Consider the following 23,884-nt stretch of genomic DNA (forward strand, 5'->3'; position numbering starts at 1 on the left):
TGTTTAATAGTGCAAGTATTGCAGAGAATGCTGATCCCTTCAATTCCCAAAGAGTAGTTTCTATTTAGTCTGCTGTTTAATTAGATTGTGGAGGTTTTAAGGTTCACATCTGTTCTTACTTAGATTGGGTCTGGGAGAGTGAAATCTCTTGATGTTTTGTTTGGTTTTTTTCGCTGATCAACAAAGCCATAGTATCTGATGAGCACTTCTGGGTTAAAAGGGGGGAATTGAGCACAAGCAAGCGAAACCTAAATACTTGGTTGTCTCCCTTCTTGAAATAGGCAGCTCCCAATGAAGTAAGAAAACAAATTCTGTCAGTGGAAGGAGAATAATAATCAGAAAAACAATCCGGAGAGGGAAGCTAGCCAGGAAGGCTGGCTTAAGCCTGATATTACTATTCTTTGTCCATCTTCCCAGGCTACTGTTCACTTGGTGCCACCTCTCTCCTTGGTGCTTTAAGCTCTAAGCTGGCTAGTAAATCTTCCCTGAAGTATTGGCAACTGTGCCATACAAAAGAGCAAGACAGTCTCATGAGACTTGGCAAAGGCAGGGAGCTAGTAGCATTGCTAATGCCTCATTTTCTTTCCTTATGTTGCACCAGTACTTTCTATATATAATGTGCCCTCAGGAGACGTGTTGGAAGATGTGCCTCTGTCAGTGAGTAGAGAACAGTATCTGAGCAGTGGGCATTGCTCAGGGCTGTTCAAAGGGAACAGGGGGATTTTTGCTAGATTCAACTGCAAAAATGAATCTCTCCCCCTGGGGATGCTGGGGGAAAGCAGAAGCCCACTGGGAACTAAGGGGGATTCCTTTCACGGGGGGAGCTGGGTTTGGTAGCTCCTCGTGGTGGTCCTTCAGGTGCTTTACAGCCTTGGGGCAGCTCTTGGGTTGGTGACCCAGCTCTCTACGTGCAGATGCTGGGATGTGGGGATGATGCAGCTGTGCCATGTGACCCAGCAGTTGTGGTGCTCTTGGGGTATCTCATGCCCTGTTCCTGAAAATCCCTGCTTCTGGAAGTGGTTTTTGAATGCTGGTTAATGGGTTTATGAGTATATGCTCAGGTAGCTGAACCCTCCTGGTCTTGTTAACCAGGGCCTGTTTAATCCTGTTTGCTTCCTCCCTCTACTCCAGGCCTTTCCTGCTGCATTATGAACTATTTTCTCCTTTACTTTATAGGAACTGCAGTCTATTTATGCTGCATTTCACACCCCCAGCACAGCCTGTCCTCTCTTGTGCTCCCCCATGCTAATTCTGTACTCTTCCTTTTTTTTTTCCTTTCTCATCACACATTGGCATAGTCCGCTTTGAAGGCAGACAGATAGTTTTGATCTTTGAGCTTCTGTTGGAGATAAGGATGCTGTAGTTACAGCTGAAACTTTCTTCCCATTGACACCAGTGGTAAAACTCCTGATGGGGCCACTGGGACCAGGATCTTGTGTCTGCCATGCTGGTGGTAGAGGAAGGACATACAGTGGCATGAAGGTTTTGATTTCCAGGTTCTGAATAAGCTTTGAAGACCTGGATGTTACTGAGGTATTGGCTCAGTGAAACTGCAGGATTCTTTTGGACATGTCTTCCTACACTTGAGACGCCTTTGGTTTTCTCGAAGGCCTGGGGGAATGTCTGTTTTACAGCCAGAGGTTTTAGCAGTAGCTGTCATCTAGCCCGGACTAGCTGCCTCAAAACACACCCCTTATTCACTGCTCCAGGTCAACACCCACAGCAGCGTGTGCTTTCAGCACTGTGTGCACACAGGGTAACTCAAAGCTGTTCTAGCTGTGGTCCCACAGGACATAATCTTGTATTTCCTTCTGCCTGCAGGAAAGACAGAACCTTTTTTTTTTTTTTTCTGTTTGATGTTAACCTTCGCTTCAAGGCAAACCCAACCTCAATGGCAAAATGTTCTGTCCCAGGGCTGAATGTTCTAAAAACAGATATACCAATGTAATCAGAAATATCTATAGTCTTGAGCTGAAATCTCACATGCAATTCAGCCTACAGCAAAGTGACCATCCTGTTACAGGAAACAGTCCCATCCTTGTCCTGGCAGGTGCTACTATGTCTGCAGAGAAATCCCGGTGCATGTGGTTCTAGTCATATTTTGAGAGCCTTATCCAAATTAAGACTGACATTTTTTTGACACAGTCTTTCTGTTGACCGGAGGATACACAATTATATTCAAGGCAGTGAAACGTAAGTGCATTGTGTGTCTTGTAACTGAAGTACTTAAGAGTGTGCAAATTGCTTGAAAGGAGCCCAGCCTGGGGGCTGAAAGGCACAAGCTTGCTACTTAACAGCATAGGAATAAATGTGCCTGAGGACCTAGTTGTCCTATGATTGCTTTCCCTAAGTGGGTTGTGGGGTTTCTGTGTACTTTGTGCAGTAGGAGTGATCTGTGTGGGTTCAGGAGACCTGACAGACTTCTATTGTAGCTGTTTCTCAACCTCCCAGTTACTACTGCTTGCTGCTCTCCCTGCTGTCCAGCTGCAGTGGGTCAGGGAAATGAAGAATCAAATATCTTATTCTGATAGCAAGCACAGCAAGAGCCTGGCCCTGGTAGCAATAGTTAGCAGAGAGACTCTGGAGAGGAGAAATGTAGAATACCAGGTTGAAAAGAGACCTCAAGGATCATCTAGTCCAACCTTTCTTGGCAAAAAGGAAGGGAAAAAAACCCCAAAAAACAGAGGAAGTTCCTTGGATGGGCAGGACTCCTGAGTGCTGAAGGAATGATGATTTAGTTTGTCAATGTGTTTGGCTAGTCCCGAGTTAGTGCTTCACTGTAATTCCTGGGCTTGGGGAGATCTATGAGGTCAAGAGGAATTTATGGTAAGGAAGAGAGATACCACACTTGAGAAAATAACTCTCCTAAGCAAATTTCTTCTTCTCTTGCAGATACAGTCTTTAAACTCAGAGAAGAGAGCAAGCTGCTCCGGAAGGCCCACCAGGAAGTTCACTCTCAGCTCCTTAATGCCCAGGTAGCCAGCAGGGGGGTGTTTGTGGCCACATGGGACAATCTTTCACTGGGGTCTGGGTGCACTATCAAATATTCTCTAAATAATCTAGTTATCAACTGTATTCCAGCGTGGCAAGTTGCCCAAGACAGTGCTGGTAGGTGTAAACATTCTGTACAAGTAAAATTCTCCAGCCTGGATTCTGTCCCAGTAGCTGAAAATACAGGTATGCTACACAAGTCACTGCGGTTCAAGTGAACACGAACCAGCATACTCCCAACCCTGGAATGCCTCCTGTCACCTACCCACATCTCAAATACTTCCACCCTAAATGAATTGTCTCTGTTTATGCCTATAAAATTAACTGCCAAGAGAAATAGCAATGCAGAGGTGCCTTGCCCAGCTTGCTGAGACTAGACACTCAACGACCCTGGCAAAATGTTCCCTTCTGCACCTCCCTGTGAAGCCTTACTAGGGAGGGAGGCATATAAAAAAAAAAAAAAAAAAAAAATTGGAAAGAGCTCTGTAAAGTAGAAGTTAATGTTCAGTAATAAGCGTTGGAATGTGATGCTTTTGGAGGCTGGGGCAGACTTGCAAGTGGTGTTGGCTTAAGACTAGAGAGGCAAAAAATCATTTTTTTGCAGGGGGGGGAAAAAAAAAGTTCTGTTTATATGGTGTTGTGCTTGTGCTATGGAGATGCAGAGTGCTGAAGAGGCTCACATCAACTCCTGACCTCACAGAATTCTGCTCACCCAGCTGAAGCTGGGAGCTCCCGGATGCCCTGGGAGAAGGGAGAAAGCAGGGTATGCTGGGAGACGTGGTGTTTGTCTGAGGCCCCTGTAGTGAGTCAAGACACAAGCAGCTTGGTAAATATACTTTAAAAGTCACACTGTAGTCTGAATTAGTCTTTTCTGTTGGTAATTAACAGCCTTTTCTCAAGCACTCCCCTGGATTGTAGGATAAGCCTAGAAGCAAGGAGCTAATTGTGGTTAGATGCTGTTGACAAGTGATTCTTCCCCTGAACTTGAACTAGAGGTGCAGGGGGGTAGTGGGTTTGACTTCTACAAGATGGCTTTTGAGTTCTGGCCTGATCTGCCCTGCAAAGTGGCAGCCGTTAAGTGGCTCTGGGGCATTGCAGACTTCACAGATAACTGCCTGCTCCAGGCAGGAAGCCCGGGTTACTGACACTGCAGGCAGCTGTCATTTGACAGCTCTTTGGCTCGTGTCAGGTGGGGTTTGAGGGGTCTCAGGTGGCCCATCAGTGTATTTGACTTGCCTGCCTTCATAATCGTGACTTCCACTGAGCTGCTTTTTCACCCTGCTCCTCCGTGGGGCTCGGGCAGACTGGGAGGATTCGCAGCAGCACAGCCTGCAGTGTGCTTGTTGGAAACTAAACAAAGGCTTCTAGTCTCTGCAGGGGTCAGTCCAGCACACCCATGCTAGGAATGAAACAGCCTGTGATTACAAGCTCCTCCAGTGCCCCAGCAAGCTTATATTCACACTTCCTGCTATCAAAATGTGTCTCAGCCATCATTTTTTAGGCCTCCTGACTAAACTTTCAAAGTAGCTGCCAAAGGCACTGCTCTAGCTTGCTCTCAGGCAACACTGAGACCCAGTCAGCTCCCATCATACGGGCTTCTGCCACTGACAGCTTGGGTCAGTCTCAGTTGATCAAAGGTGCTCGGTCATTCTGTATTTCTACTTTTGTCTTGCTGGGTCAATGCTCAGTGCATTTGCGGCTGGCACACCGTGTAGGACCAGTCCTGGATTACTCTTCGGCAGAAGAGTAATGCTCTTCAACCAACTGTGCTGCATTGGAGAAAGGAAGCAGCAGTTCAAGTGTGCAAGCTAGCGTGTACTCTAACAGAATTTAAAAAAAACTTGGCTGCAGATGGCTGGGGCTACAAAGTCAAGTGCTTGCAGACTGGAAAACGTGGTGGCAGCTTTTGTGCTGCCAGTCTTAACTTTTGGCCCCTTCGGTGTCGTGGCCAATGGAAAAAGTAGTTTGCAAGAAGCAGCTCACCGTTGTTTCTTGCCAAAATTAAGAGTGAGCAAGAGTAAAAGGATTTGCCCTGAGTGTGGGAGACACGGCTCAGCTCCCTGCGCTGAACGTACGAGACAGTCGTGTAACGGAGTGGTGCTCCAGCCATCTGTCTGGCTGCTATTTCTGACACAAGTGGCAGTGGTTGGTCCCAATGACTTCAGAAAATACTTTAGATCTTTTTGACAATGAGACTAGTGTTAAAAAAATTTTCTGTTGCGTTTTCTGATGGGTCCTTTGTCACGTCTAATCAGTGCTCCAAAGCACACAACAGGTGAATGGGATTGCACTTGCCTTCAGTGGGGCTGTACGTGGGAGCAGACACCCAGGCAGACTCCAGCTCCTTTACCAGCACTGCAGTTCTTCACTGCAGGGTGGATTTGCACTGAGTACCCTGTTGTTGATCTTGCTTCCTTCTGGCAGGTGAAAGTTTAGAGGAGTCATTTGCATTCTAGACAAGATGTTCACTGCCAAGGCTTGGAGCGCGTTCCCCAGCCCAGCCGGCAGTTGCTGGCACTCAGCTGCTCCGCGGGGTAGCCCGAGGCACAGAGGGGTGTAGGTGCAGCTTGCCCTGACGGGCTGCAACCAGCCTCTGGGACTCTGTTAAGCCTGGTCTAAAGCTTCTCTCCCTCTGGGCTGACCACCTTTAGCAGGCTTTTGATGGGTACAAGTTCTGCTTCCATCTGTCTTGTTCTGACTGGAACCAGTCTCCTGCTAGCTAGGGCTACATCCCACAAACTGTTCTTGGCTTCCTTTGCCTTTCCTCATTCCTTTTATGTTAGCTTTGCTGAGTGGTTTCATTGGGGTTTGTTTTGTTTTTTTAATGTTAATTTTAAGGTCAAATTTCAGAGGGAAGAACTGAAATCAACAGAGCCTGCTCAGGAATTCATTTCCTGCTAAACTTTCCTTGCTGCTGTGAAGCTTTCCTGCTCTGCCCAGTCCCTAATTTGGTCCCTTTCCAGGTACCCTGGCAAGCGTATGAAAAGCTCTCCCCCCTCACTTTCCTATAAATAGCTGGGGTAAGAGTGAGGAGCTTTTCCTGTGTGGATTTTGCAAGCCCTACTTTTCAGGGTTGGAGATGGAAGAGGTAACCTGCAGTAGAGAGTTAAGTGTTGCATTTGCTTAACAGTCCGGGAGAATCAATTTTCATTTGTCTTGCAAAGTAAATTAAATTGTCAGGTAGGATTATGCCAGTTATTGTCAGCCCTGATGAGATGAGCACATCCATGGAGAAATGCCTCCACAGGAATTAAAAAAGCAGACCTCGAGGTACACGAGAGTGAGGCACAGGAGGAGAGGAGGCACCTGTGACAAGACCCAGGGTACAATTCTTGTGCAAAGGCAGGAGTGTCAGTGGCTCGTGCGCTAAACAGCATTGGGCAAAGAATCCGTGCCCTGGCTCAGCACTTCCAGGGTAAAAGTATGCAATAAAATACAATGTAAGACTGGCAAAGGGGGGATACAGAATATCCTGAAAATCTGGAGGGAAAGCTGAAGACTAGCTTGGGCCTGTCATTAATGGTTGTGGATTATCTCCAGCCTTTCATATATACAAAATATAAATCTTCTGTAGTAGCGTGTCTGTGCTGAACAACTGACCTTACAAGAGGGGCTGTTCTCAGCGTGGAGGTGTTTCACCCTGTTATTGTGTGAGGTTTCTCTGTACCCTTCTTATCCCCCCAGGCCCAGATGGAAGAGTTCAGGCAGCTCAAGGAAGCTCTACAGAAGATGCCAAGTTTCAAAGGAGGAGGAGGAGGAGCTGGGAAGGGGCAGCAGCAGTTTCAGGTGCTGAAGGAGCAGCCCATGGTGCCAGCCAACAGCCAGCTGCAGCTCGGGAGGCAGAAGGTGGGGTTCTCCCAGGAAAGCCCAGGGAGGAGAATTCTGCAGGCTTTTCAGCGTGGGGCTTTGAACTGGAGAGAACTGAGCTTGTTCCTTTAGCTTGCTCTTGTCCTCTCTTCCTTGCAGGCTTTTCCAGTCAATCAGGAGAATCGCCCTGTTGGGAACGCGCTGGCGTCGCCAGTCTCTGGGGTTCCGAAGCAGGCAGACAGCCCGAGGCTGCAGGGCCACAACTCCTACAGTAACGATGGCCCGAGGCCACAGGCCAACGTCCTCTTCACCCATCCAGCCTCGCTGCAAGATGCCAATGCCCTGCCAGAGGCTATGCCAGCCTGGCCAGCGAGACACGGGGACGGCCACGTGATCCGGTTCACCCGGACCATGAACAGTTTTCCAAATGGGAACCCCGTGAGTCCTGCACACTTGCTGCTTGTTTTGTGTAGCCTTTGCTTTTGAAGCTCAAAACTATGATATTTGTAATAACAAGCATATGTGCATTCCACTTCCCTGATGTGGAAACTGTCCTGGCCTCAGGTTTCAGACTCCTGTGCACTGGTAAGAGCTTGTGGTGTAGCAGCTGGGCTCAGATGAACAGGCTGGAGTTCTTCTTCTGGATCCTGCCAGATCTGCAAAGTGTAAATCATAAAAGCAGCTCCCTTGTCTCCTGGGGTGATTGAGAGTGAGCTTATGGAAAGCTAATCTTTCAAAAAAATGATAAAAATGGCAGTGTGGTTAGACTATAATTACAAAAACTATTACAATGGGAACATGTGTGGGGTTTTTAGAGGTGGTTTTGTTGTTCTTCTTGGAGACTGACCTACCCAAGACAAGTTTGGGTCGCAGAGGATCCAGATTGTTTCCTCTTGGCTCTGTGGAAGGAGAAGGACCTCTTTTACTGCAGGCTGGCTAGACAGGACTGTAGATTTGTTCTGGAGCACTTTTGAATCCGAGATTTTCGATAAAGGATTTTTCTGGCCCATAAGCCTGGCCAAATGCAAGAAAGATTTGCAGGTATCTGATAAGACTAGGAGCTTGTGTATGTCCTGAGTATATACATGTGTCTTGTCTCCAGGATCTGAAGATGGTGATGCGTGTTCAGGTGAAAAGCAATGAGGACAGCCAGGCTCCTGGATTGTCACAGTCTGATCTGAAACAACCCTCTGCAGCAGAAGAACCTCAGATGCCAGACAACCACCACTCTACAGGGAACAAACAGACACAAATACAAAGGTTGGTGAAACAAAACCCCCTTCTACGCTCAACGTTAAGGCTGAAAGGTACCATACAGGCTCATCCCTGGTGTCTCTCTTGTTTATTGTGGCTTCTACTTGAAAGATGATTGGAGAATGTGTTAATTATTGGTTTCACTGTCATCTAATTATTGTCACTAAATGTTGCTGCCGGGTCTCTATCTCAGCCGAAGCAGAAGACTAGTCATGTTGCAGGCAGTGCTGTGTGATTGAATGCACAGACTGCTGTGGGTGCTGTGCTGGGGGAGAAAAAAAAAAGGCTGTTGTTATTGGTGTATGCTCTGTAGGCTGCCTTTGTACTTGGACTGTTTGGTAAAGTGTTTGTGTGGGGAGGAGAAAGAAAAAGGAGTTACTGCTGAGTGAGATCAGCTCAGCATGGATTTCCTACTAGCTAGAGGAGAGGGTGGGAGCGGAGTCTGAACTGACTTCAAGGAATCTCCTCCCTGTCAGTGGTGGTGACTTAAAAATATCCTGTTTTGTTCAGCAAACTGAAGAAAAGCTGCATGACGGAAGCGACTCATCTGCAGCAGCAAGGGTGGCTAAAAATTCCTGCAGTTTCTATAAATAAGAGGCATTAAGTTATATATTAGAGCTGCAACTTGTTCTTTTTTTTTTTCCCCCCACACTGATTAATCAGTAATCTGCCAAGCTCTGCAGGAGCAACCAGACCTTGAAGATCTGAAAGTTTCTCATCTCTGAGGTTGTATGGTAATCTAGAAACAGCAGGCAACCAGCCCCAGTTAGGTACTAGAGTTTTTTCTGGTTTTGCTTCTAGGGCAAAGACAAATCCCCAGACTCTGTACTGTCTCATCTGTGTTTGCTTTCCTCCCAGGAGGAGGTTCCCGTTGGCAGTGTGCTGCTGAGGGGTTGTGCTTCACCGAGCCTGCTTAGAACACGAGCAGTCAGACAGGTCTGAGACCTGTGATCCCAAAGCTACAGGCTTGGTCCTGAGTGGGGTGAAACAGTTTACAGCAGTAGTTTATGCCAGAAATGAGGACACAACCAGAACCCATCAGACAGCCCAGGCTTTTGTCCTGTCTATGTTCACATAGACCTGTGCTTGAGGTGATGGAGTTCTATCAACTTGAGCTTCATCTGGAGAAGTCAAACCAATTCAACCATATAAAGACTTGGAACCGGTCTGAGCTTAGATGAAACCTGGGTATTAAAATTCTCTGCAACTTGGGATTGTTGCTCCTATCAGACATCCTCAGCACAATGTGCTCTCCAAACCTGGTTTTGGGGTAAATGGGAGTGGAGAGCTCTGGGGAGGGGAGTCCCTTGGAAGGGACAGAGAGGTTCAGAGAATGGCATGAACGTACCTGTTCTGTGCAGGTAACAAAATGGGTAATTCCTACAGTATGTTACTTGTATTGCTGTGGTATCTGAGAGTCCAGTCAGGGACCGGGATCCTGATGTACTGTGTGTTGTACAAGCACAGGAGAAACTGTTTACTGTCTCAGCAGCACTCGCAGAAGACCAGTCTGTTTTCCAAAAGGAAGAAAATGTCCTTCTGAGGCTGCAATTCATCAAAGTCTGGCCATAATCCAAAAACTGACTGAAAATAGTGCTTCCTCATTTAACTTATTTATCCCCTGTGTGTGTCCAGGTCATATCTGCTCAGTTTACTGGAGCAAACAAGATTTAGTTTCTGTTTTATCTGTAGAGGAGACTTCTGGATTTCATTCTAAATTCAGTCTGATCCTACCCATTCCTCTCTACCATTTTGGTTTGTTCACTTAACCCTGCAATCTTCCCAGGTCAGAGATTGTGCTTTGCATATTTCTTTAAAGGGCAGCATCCTCCCTGTGCTGCTCTGATGGACAACATCTGCACAGAGGACCAGCACAGAGGGTATTCTGCCTTCTTACAGGGAGGGACTTGCAGGTGTAACTGGAGTTGTGATGGCAGAGTGGCCTTTCCTCAGCTACATAAAGCCCAGAGGGGGATGCTGCCACTGCTCCGTGAAGCAGAAAATGCAAATATTGGATTTGTTGGGCAGATTATTTCTTCAAGGACAGAGATCATGGTATGTTTGGTGTGCTTGTCGTTTCCTGGATCTATCATCAAGAAATTACTGAGCAGCTGGAGGCTGTTATTTACACTGCCTGAGGTTTGTGATAAGGAGTGCATGAACCAACTTTGTCGAGAAGGTGTCAATGCCAAGAACAATATCAAACAGCAGCAGAGTACAAAGAGGCCATGCATCCAGCGCCAAGAACCGTTGCACTGGGTGGCTGAGACCAGCAGATTCCAGATGAGCTCTTGATGGCCAGTTTCCATATTGATGGTTTTATAATGGGGAAATCTGAGCTGAAGGCTGGGTTAGGATTTTTCTTACTGAAAGTTTTGTGCCGTGGTAGTATGCTGGCTTTAAAAAGCTGCCAGAGCTAAGGCCACTTGTCCTTTCTCAGCAGTTAAGAACTTAAATGTCTTAAGTAGACTTTTAAATCTCAGCTGGCTTATGCAGCAGCTAAACCAAGCAGGAGTCCTGCTTGAAACTGGTGGCAACTTTACTCGGGTTAAAAGTTTCTTATTTTAGTCATTTTTGAGAGTCCCTATTACTGGGATTTCATCCTTTGCTTTACCTTTCGTTGTTTCTTAAGGTGTCCTTGAGTAATAATAACTGGATATTTGGGAAGAAAACATTCCCTGTGAGACAGCCTGGCCTTCTGGGCTTTTCAGGGACACGCTTAAACTAATATGAAGATATTCCATTTCTTTTCTGAGCAGTGGAACCGTGTCACACTACTAATGACTCTGCTGCTGAGCCTCTGGTTGGGGATCCACATGAGCGGGGCTCTTGGCTGCAGGCAGAGAAGCATTAATGAAAAATGTGTTGCACTTGTCATATACTTTGATATCAAGTACTTGTCCCTCTGAGGCACTTCTGTTAAGAAGGAAGCAGACACAGATAGTGATGCAGACATCAGGAGAGGTGTATTTGAGGTGGAACCACTACAGAGGAAAGAATTGTTGACCGTGGCTGCCTGAAATGAGTTGTCTGAACTCTCACAGATAGAGCTGTGTATGAATAATTGATTTTTCAGATCAGCAGATGGATGAAAACTTTGAGGGGAGGTTGGTAAGAAAAGCAGTAAATTATACTGGAATGTGGCTTCCCTCACTGGATGAAGAAACAAAACACTTTTTCCCATGTTCACCTAAAAAAACCAAAAAATCAAAACAATATGTGAATGTTTCCTTTCAGCTAGGTCTATTTTCACTGGGTTTGTGCAGGGAACAGATGCAAGCTATGGAAGAGTTTATAAGCAGATGCTGGTTAAGGTATGCATCCCAGTTGCAGAGCTTCATAAAGAGCTTGTGGCTTTAAAAAACCCCTGTCAGATAATGAAAGTTGTCAGTTTGTATTGCAGCTTTCCTGTTTATTTTGTAACGTTTTTTTTATAGGCTTATAGGCTAAAATTCGACAGTTTTAGTAGTATCTTTTTTTTTTTTTTAAATTACGTTGGAACAATAAAGGGGACTTACAGTTTTGATATTTTTTTCAAACACTTAAATTTGTTTATTTGGGTATGTGTGAGGCATGAGTAAGTATCTGTTTGGAACTGGAATTTATTGCTATGTAGACATGTTACTGTATCATATGAATAATATTAAAGCAGTTCTACAATAACTTGTGTTTACAAAGCATAACTTAATTTGTTCTTATGTGGCATATGAAATGTTCTCTTTCAAGCAGATATCACAGTAACTAATCCCATCTGCTAGTTTTGCAAAAAAAAAAAAAAAGTTAAATTAGGACAAACTTTTGCATGTATTGGAGTTGGTTTTTTTAATCTCTGCTTGCCATTATGAAATATCTCTTGATATACTAAGGCTGGGAGGGGATGTCTGTTTTGTTTTGTACCCTTGTTGCAGCTGGAAGGACATAGTTAACAAGGTGAATGCCCAGATGGATGAAGAACAAGTGCAGAGTTACCCGAAGAGCTTTCATTTTGATCCCAAGCCTGGGCAAGAGATGCAGAAAGGCAGCCCACAGCCACCCAGCCAGAAGAGAGGGGAAGAGCATCAGATAGCTGATCAGGAAGGCGAGAAGGAAAGGACAGATGATGAGGAACTCGAAATGGGTATGGCTCCCCCCATCTGATGCTGTGCAGCACTCATTTATTGCTATTCAAGGTGGGGAGTGAGAGGAGCTTTCTCCTTGTGTTAAAGGAAAACCTTACAATGCTTGAAAAAATTCTTGTGCTTTTATTGTCCTTGGTCAAATGCAAAGCCTGGACCATTTTCCATTTTTGTTCCCTGTTGTCCTGCATCCTCACACATTTCCGAGGTAGTGGACTCAAAATCTGTGTAATTTAAGTCAGTTCTTCTTTCTTTCCTATGGCAGTGATGGGGAAAATGTCACTGCTTATTCCAAGACTGATCTCAGTTTCCCATAGGAATTGTTTGTAACTTGCTCAGGGCAGAAAATTTCCCAGCTGTCCTTAAGGGGCTAAAAGTAAATAAATTCAAGGGCAGCTAGTTGTAATTGTCAGTCAGGCAACAGAACACTTAATAGACTTCAAAATAGCTGTAACTGCATTTGGGCAGTTAGAGGCCAGCTCTTAGAACACGTTAGAATTCCTCAGTCTTCTGATCCGGATCTGTTCAGACCTCTGTGCATCGACTCACCCTGCTAATAACAGGTTGGGGGAAACATTTAACTTGGTGTAAAGTTCATCATCACACCATGAAACCAGCTAATGAAGAATCCATTAGATTTTGCATGTGAGGGCAGAATTTTTTCTTTGCCTCGCTTTCCAGGTGAGGTTTATCAGTTGGCTTGTAATGGTGGTCACATGTGCGTGGCAGAGGGAGGGAACAATTAAATAACTGTGTTGTGTGAAACAACAGAAAACAGCTGTAAAATGACTAGACCTTTCAGAAAATTGCAGTGTGTGGGTGGGGGCTTGGAGCACTTCCATAGGTCCAGTAACAAAGGAAAGGTTGATTTAATTGCAGCTGTATGTCTGTGAGTGTAAGAGGGAAGCTGCAAACTTCCTTCAGAAGCAAATCAAGGCGACATCAGAAGTGGATTGCAGTAAGCCAGTCAGGCTGTGGAGAGCCAAAAGGGGCTTCTGAGCAGAGGTGTCCAGTCTGAGGATCTGTGCAGCAGTGCTCTGCTGTGCTCGAGGGGCTGGGATTTACAGTGTGAACGCTGGGTAAACAGACTTCTGTGCTGCAAACAGACTCTACCATCAATTCCTCTTGCACACGTGGAAATAACCTGTAAAATGTGGGAGTTAGCTGTTACCTTTGTCAAAAAGAGACACTGAAATGTAGATATGACTAATGCTAATTCCATATGTTGCTAGACTGAGGTAGAAGGACTAAGTAGGTGGCTTTTCATGTAGCTAATTTTTTGCTGCAGTCTTGAATGCAGTAAGGCAGGGAAGCTGGGAGCTGAGGCTCCTGTGAGGATCTCTCTTCAAACGCTGACTTGCATCCTATTAAACATTATAAAGATGGTTTTAGCCTGGTTTCTCAACGGGAGATTTTGGCTCTGGACTTGGAACAGAGGAGGGATGTCATGGGGCAGAGATGAAGCTCGGTGATTCTAACTGAATCTTGGATCAAAAGGCTGAAATCACCCAAGATGGGTGATTTCCTCGCAGGCTGTTGGCTCGGCTCACTCTGGGCAGGTGAAGTTCTCTTGCCCAGCACAGCAGCAGTTGGGTAACAGCTAATGTGCATACAGCTGCCCGTTTGGAGGGGAGGTTTGGTATTCCTGTGCTTTCCCACAGCTATGTTTAGCTGCTATTTCATGTTTTGCTGACCTGATTCTCAGCCTGTCCCCTTAGAGGAAGTGAACTAAATGGTTCATATCAAAGTGAATTTTACCCTGAAAAGAAAAGGCCTCATGGCAGGGGTAAGGGAGTGTGAGGACCAACAGCCCTTGACTTCTGTGTCCTAATTAGAATTAACAACCAAAGTAATGACTTGACTGGTCAGCAGCTGTGTGCTAGCATGGGGCAGCTGGCTCTGACACCCTGCCCTGCTTTGGCTCCCAGTGATGGGCTCAGTGGCTGCGCTGCTGTGGGTGCTGCCCAGACTTTGCAGTGACATGAGGGAAAGATGCATCTTTATAAATATATATATATATTAGGGGCTGAATTCAGAGCTGGTTTTTGGCTTTGTACCATATGTGTATCAATCAGTAAATTATGGGCATGCTTCAACATATGCTTATGCCCCAGCCTTGGGGACAAGGAAGCAGTTTTGGCAGCTGTAGGAGCGTAGAGCTGCTTTGCCCTGAACTTTGCAAAGGTTTTCCTCTGAAAACATCCACAGAGCATTGTCTGCTTCAAGCTGCAGGCAGGCTGGGACAAATCTCTACTTGGCATAGAGTTAATACAGCTGCTCCCCTACAGTGGTGACACTGACTTTTGAGAGAGTAGGCTGCTAACTGTCCCTTTTCCTTGCAGATGCAGGAGTGATTGAGAGAGAGAACTTGCCCCCTCAGAAGGAGACTGTTGTCCAGGAACCAATGGTAAGTAATGCTGTCATTTGGATGCAGCCCTAGCTCAGAATAAGAATCCAGCTGTCGATGCTTTCCCAGAAGTTTCTACAGCATGCAACTCCAAACTCCTTGGTTCTGGTGGGATTCAGAGGGATAACAGAGTGGGAGCTTTGTTTTCAGAACCATTAACAGGCTTGAACAGCCACTGAAGTGCTACAAGCCAGCACTTCCTGGTGAAGGCAGCAAGCCTTCTGTCTCCCAAGGGGCTGTCCCACCTGTATTCACGAGGGGATTTTCTTCTCCAGATGCCTGATGATGCTGCGGATCCTGCCCAGGATCCCAATAACCAAGGTGAGGATGAGTTTGAGGAAGCTGAGCTGGAGCGACCTGACTTTGAAGAGAAGGTGGGAGGTTTGGAGAAGTTCAAGGAGCCCAGCGTGAAAGACGAGTCTAAGGAGAAGCCACTGAAGGTGACTGACCTGAGGGTAACCAGCAGGGGCCAGGGAGAGAGCCCCAGCTCTGAACGGGGGGAGGCAGAGAGCTTAAGGAGAACCTCGTGTTCCTGGATGGATCCATAATCCCCCTGTGAGGATATGGCAGGCAGGAGAAGCCTCTTTCTGAGTGGGAATCGGTGGGTTGTTCTGGCCCTGTCCTTGCTGCCTGTTGAAGTCAGCCCACGCCTGCCTGGCTGGAGAGGCGTTGAGGAGGAGATGGCTCGCTCCGCAGCTCTTTCTGCAGAGGTGCTGTGTCTTTTCAAGCACTTGAGAGACCCAAACCAGAGTTGGCTGTTCCTGGGGTGGGCACACAGCAGGCTCTTGGCAGCAGTGATGACACGTGAGAGCTCTGCCTCCTTGGTTGCTTGTTTGTGGATGGAATCCATTTATTTTGCAAAGTGCTTCTTGCTGTCTGAAGCCAGACTCTGCATCAGGGACGTGTTATCTTGTTTTGACAAGCAGCTGAGTGTTGCTTATTTTAAAAAGGAGTGTTTTATCTGTCAGACTCTAAAATCATGATTAATAGTGAGGGTTTTTAGAGAAAAAATAAATAAATAAATAATCCAGGCCAATTAAATCAGAGATGCTGGCACCAACAGGGCAACATGTCCTTAAGAGTCGTGAAAATGTGGAAAGAATTGGGGAATTAGTGACATAAATACCTGATTTTCAGATAGAGCTGTGCTGGCACCCTAAAGCTCTGCCCTAAAGTACATGCAGACTCCCTGCAGCCCTGGGACTTGATGCAACAGCAGCAGAAGGGACCTTCCTGCTGTGGGAGAGACATTTCTCTCCATAGTGGAAGGAGCTGGGCAGTTGCTGCCAGCAGGTGGGAAGAGCGACTGGATGGAGAAAGTACACCTGGGCTTTGGGTTGCCTGATTGTTTCTCTGCTCCCCGATTCCTGATCTGTAGCCCAGTTTTCAGACCTGGGGCTGTAATGCACGAGAGCTGTATCCCTGCTAGGGAATGGAATTAGCGTGGGGCACTGTCCACCGTGTCTGACCTTCTGTATTTTTCAGGATGCTGGCAGACCTGCCAAGCCCAGGGAAGACCCAATGGATGACTATCAAGAAGATCAGGAGCAAGAAATTGTACGACACCAAGGTTCTTCCTCTTTCCCTCTCTGGTGTGATTGTTACCTGGGTATGTTGGTAGCCTGGAGCTGAGTATGACTCAGCTTTTAGGAAACCAGATGTGAGCACTGACTTCAGTTTTGTCTCTGCCTGCTCAGTGAGGTGGGTCTCCAGAACAAACCTGGAGCCCACTTACCCCTGCTCCCTTTTTCAGGTGTTCAGGGTACCCTTTATGCTCTGTCTCCCCTCCTCACTTCTTTCTATATCAATCTGTGGTGACTGAGCTGTGAGCTGCTTACAGAGCAGCAGCTGGGGTGAACCTCAAGCTGTGCTGGTGCAGCTCGGCAAGATCAGGATGTTTCTCCAAGTGTCACCCTGGGTTTATTCCTGTGGTGAGACATTCACTGGGAGCCCTGTAACTGGCTGCTGCACAGGTCCTGCTGGGTCTGTCCTGTGTCTGTGGGAAGAGCTGGGGAGAACGACACGTGTGCTTTGAGAAGGGCTGTTGGGTTACAGCCAGCAAGTCAAACAGAAGTATGGGTGGCAGAAGAATGGGATGTCCTGCTCCCGAGGCAAGGGTGGGAGGTGGTGCACTGGTGGGGCCACAGTTGCCAGGAAGCAACTGCTTCTCTGTTTGCCCGAAAACAGGTATTATTGCTGTGTCTGAGCCCCAGGACTACTGTAGTCAGTGATAAGTTGGCATTCCTCTAGGAGAAAGATTGGAGGCCACCAAGGGTTGAGAGCATGAGTACTAGAGAGGATCACCCTGGTGCCCTCTGGCTCACGTAAACAGAAGTGAAGGATCCTCTTCCACTCCTTTCCCTTTTTGAGTGGTTGCTGATGGCTTTTTCTGCAGTTCCTACATGATGGCTGAGGAACGGAGGGTTTGGGCTGTCTGCTGGGAGTGAAGGGGATGGGAAGATATGGGGTGGGCAGAGCAAAGTTGATGTCAGGAGCTATCCTTGCCTTAGGTGCAGAACCTGGCTTGTACACTGGGTAGTTGGACCTAAAAGTGCCCAAGGAGGCCGTGCTGGCTGCTGCACGTCACGGGTGGGATTTGTTACAGAGTTTTAGATGCAGTGGATGTAGGATACCTTCTACTCGTGTAGCAGCAGCAGCAGCAAGCTGAGATGTTAAAGTGGCATTGTAATGCCAGGGTATTAAATGTGCTTAAAATGAACAGGTTGATGATGGTTACACAGGCTGCTTACCCCTGTGTCTTGCCAGTGACACCTGAAGGTCCCTGGAAGAGACAGATTCTTCCTGGTTTTCCTGAGTTTCCCAAGCTGGGCTGGTGCAACAGCTGTACTGAGAAGCAGCATGGTGTGCTGGTAGTCAGGGTCTCCTTTTCCAGGCCTTGCTGATTTTTTCCTTCCTGGCTGTTCCCTCTGCACCCAGGAGGATCGTGGAGGTGAGGTGGATGACAATGATGACCTGGAACTTGTCCAAGACCAGAAGGACCATGCAGGCATACAGGGAGCTGATGGCAAGAAGGACATCTACTACTGAAAGATGAAGGCAAATGGAATACACTAGAAATGAGGAGATGGGAACTGGCTCCTGTATCAAACACTGCCCAGAACAGGCAAAGGCAGGAGGAGAGAACTGTCTTCTCAGGCACTGAGCAGGGTGCTTGCAGATGTGCATCTACGCGTGCGGGGCCGTGGCTGCCTCTCCGGTCAATAGCATGGAAGTGCTCTCGGACTGTAGGGTGATTTTATCCTGCTGCTTCTCTTAGAAGCACTTTTTGATTTGTTGTGTTCTTTGCCCTCTTGTTTTCCCTATCCCCTCCCACACTGGAGAATTTTTTCTTATGTTTTTTTAACCCCCTGGGCAGCAGAGGGGTGCCTGGACTGGTCCTTGGACTTACTCGACTGATTGCTAATACAAAGGAATCTATCTTCATAAAATATTTTGCTCAGTAGTGTTTCTTTAAACCAGTCTTTGCTCCCATCAGAGTAAGGTGGAAAGGAAGTTAGCCCGCTTTTTGTCTGGAGTAATGCAAGGGTGATAGCTGACCATGAGCACCAACAGAGCCAGCGTGTGTGTGTGAATGTCTGGATTCTCTTCTGGTGCAGAGACCCTTCCCGGTGACTCAGAGTGGAACCCGGTAGAGTTTTCCTTTCCTTGGCTTTGAGCTGTGACTGTCCTGCTGGGCTTGGAGCCTCTCCATCTCATGCTGTGCATCTTGTCCTGCCGCTGCATTTCTGGAGATGGGCGCTGGCTCGTCTGCTGTGGTGACAGGAACTGCCACACCCCAAACCACTGCGACCCTGCAGAAACCACAGGTCAGCAGCTCCGGGGGATGAAGGGCTTCATGGTGCCAGTGCCTCTGATGGGAAATTCTTTTTACTTTGTGTAGCGTTTTGGTGGTGTGGATGCCCCCAGTGGGACACGGAACAGATTTTGGAAAGGGCCAAACTATCCGCTGCTTAAAGGTCTCAAATCCAGGCTGGGAGCAGCCATCTGCTTCTGTGCGGGGTGTGTGTGCTCAAACATTACTACTATTTGTGATGGAGCTGCAGCATCCCGGCAGAGCTGTCCCTACTCTGCCCTCCTCAGGCTCTCGGTGGAATGTTTCAGAGCATATGCCAGCCTGCATCTGCCCCCCGTAACCTCCTCTCTCCCTCCCTATCTTCCTGACACACACTCAGCTTCTGGCACCTCCCTAGGGTGCCCAGGTTGTTCAGGATTCCCAGGCAAGCATGAAAGGCTTGTTAGGATGAAATTTTGTGCACAGGAGGTAAAAAAAAAAGCATGGTGGTAGACACAAAGGAATATTTGGAGCCTGACTAATGCAATTCCATCCTGTTCAGCTTCTTTCCAGTCTCCCAGCATTTGACAGGGAGCTAAGATAAATTTTGCTCCTTCTAGACAGGTCTGGTTTTTAACCAGCAAGTTGGGTATTTCTAGTGTTCTGTTGATTCAGTAGATTGAAATCTGCGGTGCTTTACTTAGGCAAAGATGTGTTTTGGAGACTGACCTCAGATAGAAAGAGCTGGAGTCCCTGGAATTTAAAATGGAGGCAGCTGAAAGAAGTCTGGGCTTAATCACGGCATCTCAAAGCCTGGGACCTGGTTTAGTCATACGAACAGGGCAGAGCTGTCACATCTCCTGCCTTGTGCAAGACCCGTGCATCTGAGCTGTCTCCTACTTCCTCATCACCATGTCAGAAGTCCTGCACTCTGGGACCTCGCTCATCAAACGCAGCTTGGAGCTGAATGTCACGACCTGATAAAAGATCAAAGGAGAGATTTTTTGCTCCCTACTTGACTTAGTTAAGCTTTTCTTTAATCCCTTGCTTAGGGACACATTTTGTAAGCACTTTTAGACACTTCAAAAAACAATATCTCCGAATAAATTTGGTCTTTTTTTATTCAGACAGTATTGATTTTTTTTTTTCTCTTCCACTGGTTCTAATGGAGCTTGAAATGAAAATATCATAGGACTTTTTGGTTCTTTGTTTTTATTCTGCTTGTGTTTCTTACCAGCACAGTCAGCCGTGCAGGTCAAGCCCTGGGGTATAGTGGAGTAGTTAATGTGGTTGGCCCTCTGCTTGCTTTGTTGGAAGCACCAAGAAATCTGCTTTTGCAGATGCTGCCCTTTGTAGACCTACAGCATCAGGTCAGCTGGATGGTACTGCTGGTCATTACAGAGTCCAGTAGAATTGCCTTGTCAGGACCTCACAGACCTGATCTGCTGCTTGCTGGAACTGGGGAGGACGTGCTTGTGCACCACAGACCATGAAGAGCCTCATGGCAACAGATCTGAACTGTGTGTTCCAAACCCCAGCGAGAATACAGAACTCCTCACAGGTGAATACTGGTGACAGTAGCTTTTGGGAGGATGTGAGTTGAGAGCACCCCTGGCTCCAGAGCTCTGTCTGCAGCTGTGCCTAGGCACCTTATCTCAGCTAAAGTCGAAGGCAGAGCACCCCAGCCACTGCAGAGCTGTTTGTCAGCAGCAGTTGAGGAGCAAGCCGCCACTTCAGATGAGAGGAGCTTTCTCAGGCCTGGAAAAGAGCATTCAATCTGCCAGAGCATTCTCTGTATACTGCTTTTTCTTTTTTCTCTCAGCTTTCTCCTGGATCAGAAATCCAGAGTGGTCCAGCTCCTCTTTCAATTAAGCTTCATTTGAGAGCTTCAGCAGAACTGAATTTATAAAGATATTTTTTTTATCTTTCCATTTTGTATCACTCCCTAGACTAGCCTGCTTTAAGTACAGAGGTATGGAGGCCTCAGTGTGCACCTAGATCTCCAGAGAAGACAAATGCTGATCTGGGGGCTCTGTACTCATCACGCTACTTGTTTATCCTGCCCACAAAGATACCAAAGGTGCCAGAGGCTGTTCCAGGGAGTCTAGGAAAAAAGATCCATTAGCCAAGTGCCATAGCTGCTCACGTAGCCCACTAAGGAACTCACTGCAAAAACTAGAATGGGATTTAAAATACCCAGAACGACCTGAAATGGTTAATGCTGCATTAGTGCTTTGTGTTACCAACCTTGCTGTACGGTGTGATACTTCCCAGCCTCCCCTGTCTGCTATAAATAGCACATTCTGAACAGATGAGCTGGAGTTGCAGTTACCGGTTCGGATGCATCCTGATCAAAAATGCCACCAGTTCTCAGCTGGGCTGGTGAGATGTTCCTGTTTCACAGGTCAATGCAGGATCAACGACGAACACAGTCTGTGGCCCGGGCACCAAACCTGCTTGCCCAGGCTGCCCCGGGGAGGCAGTGGTACGGCCATCTGGCTGCTGGATCTCACCCCTCTTCCACGCCTCTCTTAGCCTGTGACTGTCGGAGGACGTAAGTTAAGCCCTTGCTGGAAGTGAATCAAGTGCTGGAAATAGAACCCCAGTGGGGTGCGACTGCATGCTGATTCAGAGAGACTGCGGGAACTATCTAAATTAGGAGGCAAATTATCTGCTTTTGCATGTCTAGGATGAGTAATCCTCAAAGTTATGACTTGGAGGGAGCTGCAGCAACTCAGCTCTAAATGTAAAGCTCCCTGCTAGGAGGATGCTTTAGCACCATATGTCGCCTGCTGCCCTTAGCTGAGAGCTCAGCATCTCTGCTCTAGGGATTGTCTGCCCTGGCTGGATCCAAGACTAAAATTAGCACAGTGTTGAATCATTTCGTTAGCTGTGGATGGTCAGTTCTTCCTTGTCTGGCCTGTAGCAAGTTGCCCCCACTTTAATACTGTAATAGTTCACTGTTTCCACTAACAGGAGATGAAACAGGAGAACCAGAAAGCTCGTGGTGTTGGGTCTGTCCAAAGGCCTGTAAAACAATTTTGATGTGCTGCCCGAGGGCTGACTGCTTAAAGCAAGTACTGGTGTTCTGCCTGAGCAGTGAGCTGCTGAAGCCATACACCTGAGAAGTCCAGGCTGAGTTCTATTGCAGATTGGGGCACAGAAGGAGGTCGCAGGAAACAGCTGGATTACTAAGAGAGCAAAGAATGAGACAGAGTATTCATATGAAGCCAGTGCTGGCAGACTGACGGAGCCAAAGCATGTGTTTTTGCTTGTCTCTTGCATAAATAATCATCTTTTGCTTAGAAACGTAGTGCAAGGTCAAAGGACACAGTCCAGGATAAAGTTAGTTAACCTGTAGTGTTGCAATTTTTTTGATGGGTTGCTATCTATTTTTCCTTTGGACTCCAGCAAAATGATGTAGATTAGATTTCTGTAAACAAATACATTTCCAGGGGTTCACTGATGTCAAAATATTAAGTGGTTTGGCCACATCTTTAGCCAGATGATGAGAATTAATAGTACATTCTGTGCCATTACAAATAAAGGCTTGGGTGAGGAAAACATATGCCTGTGGATTAGTTAAATGAAATCTCTGTTTAATGAAGCCTATTTTTCTGTAATCCACTTCTTACTTGGAAACCTGTTTAGGATTATTAGGCTCATTCATTTACCATGGCATTTTCAGGGGTTAAAATGTGACAATCTAATGGGAGTTTAATGAGATGTTTTCCCTAAGACATCTGAAATAGTTGGAGGAGAAAATGCTCCAAACCCTTGCATGCTGCAGGTGTGAAGTGTCTGCATATCCCCAAGCCAGGAATGTCCCCTCATTTCTAATTTTATATATATAGACTTGCTGAAGAGGAGCAGTTGTTTCTAAGGATGACTGTTGTTCGTATTCTGTACAGTTTGAGTGAGACTGGCTGTTGTAAAATTTAGGGATTAAGTACGAATCGAACCTAGACTGATGGAGTATAGGCCTGCCAGGGAATGAACATCCTTCAGTGCTCATTCCTTCTTTGCACCTCGCAGTAACGTATGTCTTCACCTCAACCCACATCTCTCTTGGTGCCGTTTTACACTTGACCACCCCTGGAGTGAAGCCTGCCAATTCTGCTGAACCCTGAGCTGCTTTAGTGTTAGAGACTATCAAGATCCGTGGAGAAGATGAGGTAGGCGTAAGTATCGCTGACAGCTTGGCGTGTTCTGTATCCTTACATTGATGTGCCTGAAGAAAATCTGGAAATCAAAGGAATATTTTTATCCAGAGGTCTTGTTTTAAGACGACTCTGGGTCTCCAGTTCAAGGATTAAGCCAAAAAGTCTGAGCAGGACAGCGATGGCACAAGGACATAGCCAGTGGTTTTTGTGGTCGTTGAGGTCAGTTGGCTGTTCTGTTCAACAACAAACCTGTTCCAGCCTGTAATCACAGGACCAGTGGTTCTGATCCTAACAGGTAAACGGCTAAATGGAAGTCAGGGTGTGGGTGTACCACTGCCTTGCATGAGTCAGAGGTTCAGGGAGAGTAGGATTATCTATTCCAGTTCCTGGTAACTCTGGCAGTCATTCTGGGAGACGTTGAGGAGGCTTCCACAGCTTTCCGTGAGCTGAGGTATCTCTGGTTAGCTTGGTTTTCCCTCTTCTACCACTTCAAATGCAAGTATGGAAATAAATCCAGAGCTAAAAGATGTTTAAGGAGGCAAAACTTGCTTGGTCTGGCTCCAGCCGTCTCCTGAACACCCCCACATTTCTCAGGAAGGGCTGTTGGATCTTCAGTTTTGCATTCTAGCTGGAATTTCCACAGGTAAGTTTGCCTCAGCCACCAAGAAGTGCCTTCAGCAGCACAGCACCGCCTATTGCTCCGTGATGCCAAGGCTTTTCTGAGGAGAGCAGCCATCACTGCAACTTCAGCATCCTTTTCTGTGCTGAAGCTATTTTTCCGTTGATTCCTATTGATACCTCCTGGTAGCAAGAGATTTCTAGCAAGTTTCTTTAGGCTAGCAGACACCCCCTAACATTAAATTTGGTTAAAAATCAGATGTGGAAATAACTTATAATACTTGGTATTGTTAAATTTTGTTTAAAGATTTCCTTAAATGGTTTACTTTAAAAAAAGGTGAGTCTTGCAGACAGGAAAAGTTGTCCTGACATGAAACTGTTTGGTCACGTTGATGGTTGAATGCAGCAGAAAACAAATTTAAACAAGTTCCACGCTGCTGCGAATTACACTTTGTATATATATTCAAGTTAACACCTTCAATGAAGTCCAACATGTATGATTTGGGTTTGGTTTTCTGTTCAGGCTACGAAATAAAAACAGGTTTCAGAGTCTTATTTTTGTTAAATTTTAAACTTCTGTAAGGCAATAAATATTTTTAAAGAAAACTTGTAGATCTTGTATTTCCAAACAGGTAACACAGTGGAGGAAAACGACACCGAGGTGTTTAGGCAGATTGCTGTAATGCGATTGTTGTTTGGTTTTATAAGTTAAGTAGAGACAAATGCTTACATTCTG

The 23,884-nt window shown here is 46.5% G+C and overlaps 1 protein-coding gene across 7 annotated transcripts in view; it reads left to right on the plus strand.

Moving 5' to 3' along the window:
* The window catches only part of LOC141969318 (uncharacterized), a 54,537-nt gene extending 30,853 nt beyond the window's left edge, over positions 1-23,684 (plus strand). For 4 of the 7 annotated variants that reach the window (XM_074924955.1, XM_074924956.1, XM_074924950.1 and 1 more), the window contains 9 exons: positions 2,893-2,975; positions 6,676-6,837; positions 6,958-7,236; positions 7,901-8,058; positions 11,961-12,169; positions 14,510-14,574; positions 14,850-15,014; positions 16,060-16,131; positions 20,772-23,684. In XM_074924955.1, coding sequence (XP_074781056.1) covers positions 2,893-2,975; positions 6,676-6,837; positions 6,958-7,236; positions 7,901-8,058; positions 11,961-12,169; positions 14,510-14,574; positions 14,850-15,014; positions 16,060-16,131; positions 20,772-20,909 — 1,331 coding nt within the window. In that variant the 3' untranslated portion in view covers positions 20,910-23,684. The other 3 variants (XM_074924953.1, XM_074924954.1, XM_074924951.1) reach the window with 3 other exon arrangements.
* Positions 23,685-23,884: the final 200 nt, after the last annotated feature.

This window comes from Athene noctua, chromosome 22, assembly GCF_965140245.1.
Source record: "Athene noctua chromosome 22, bAthNoc1.hap1.1, whole genome shotgun sequence".
NCBI classification, from domain to species: domain Eukaryota; kingdom Metazoa; phylum Chordata; class Aves; order Strigiformes; family Strigidae; genus Athene; species Athene noctua.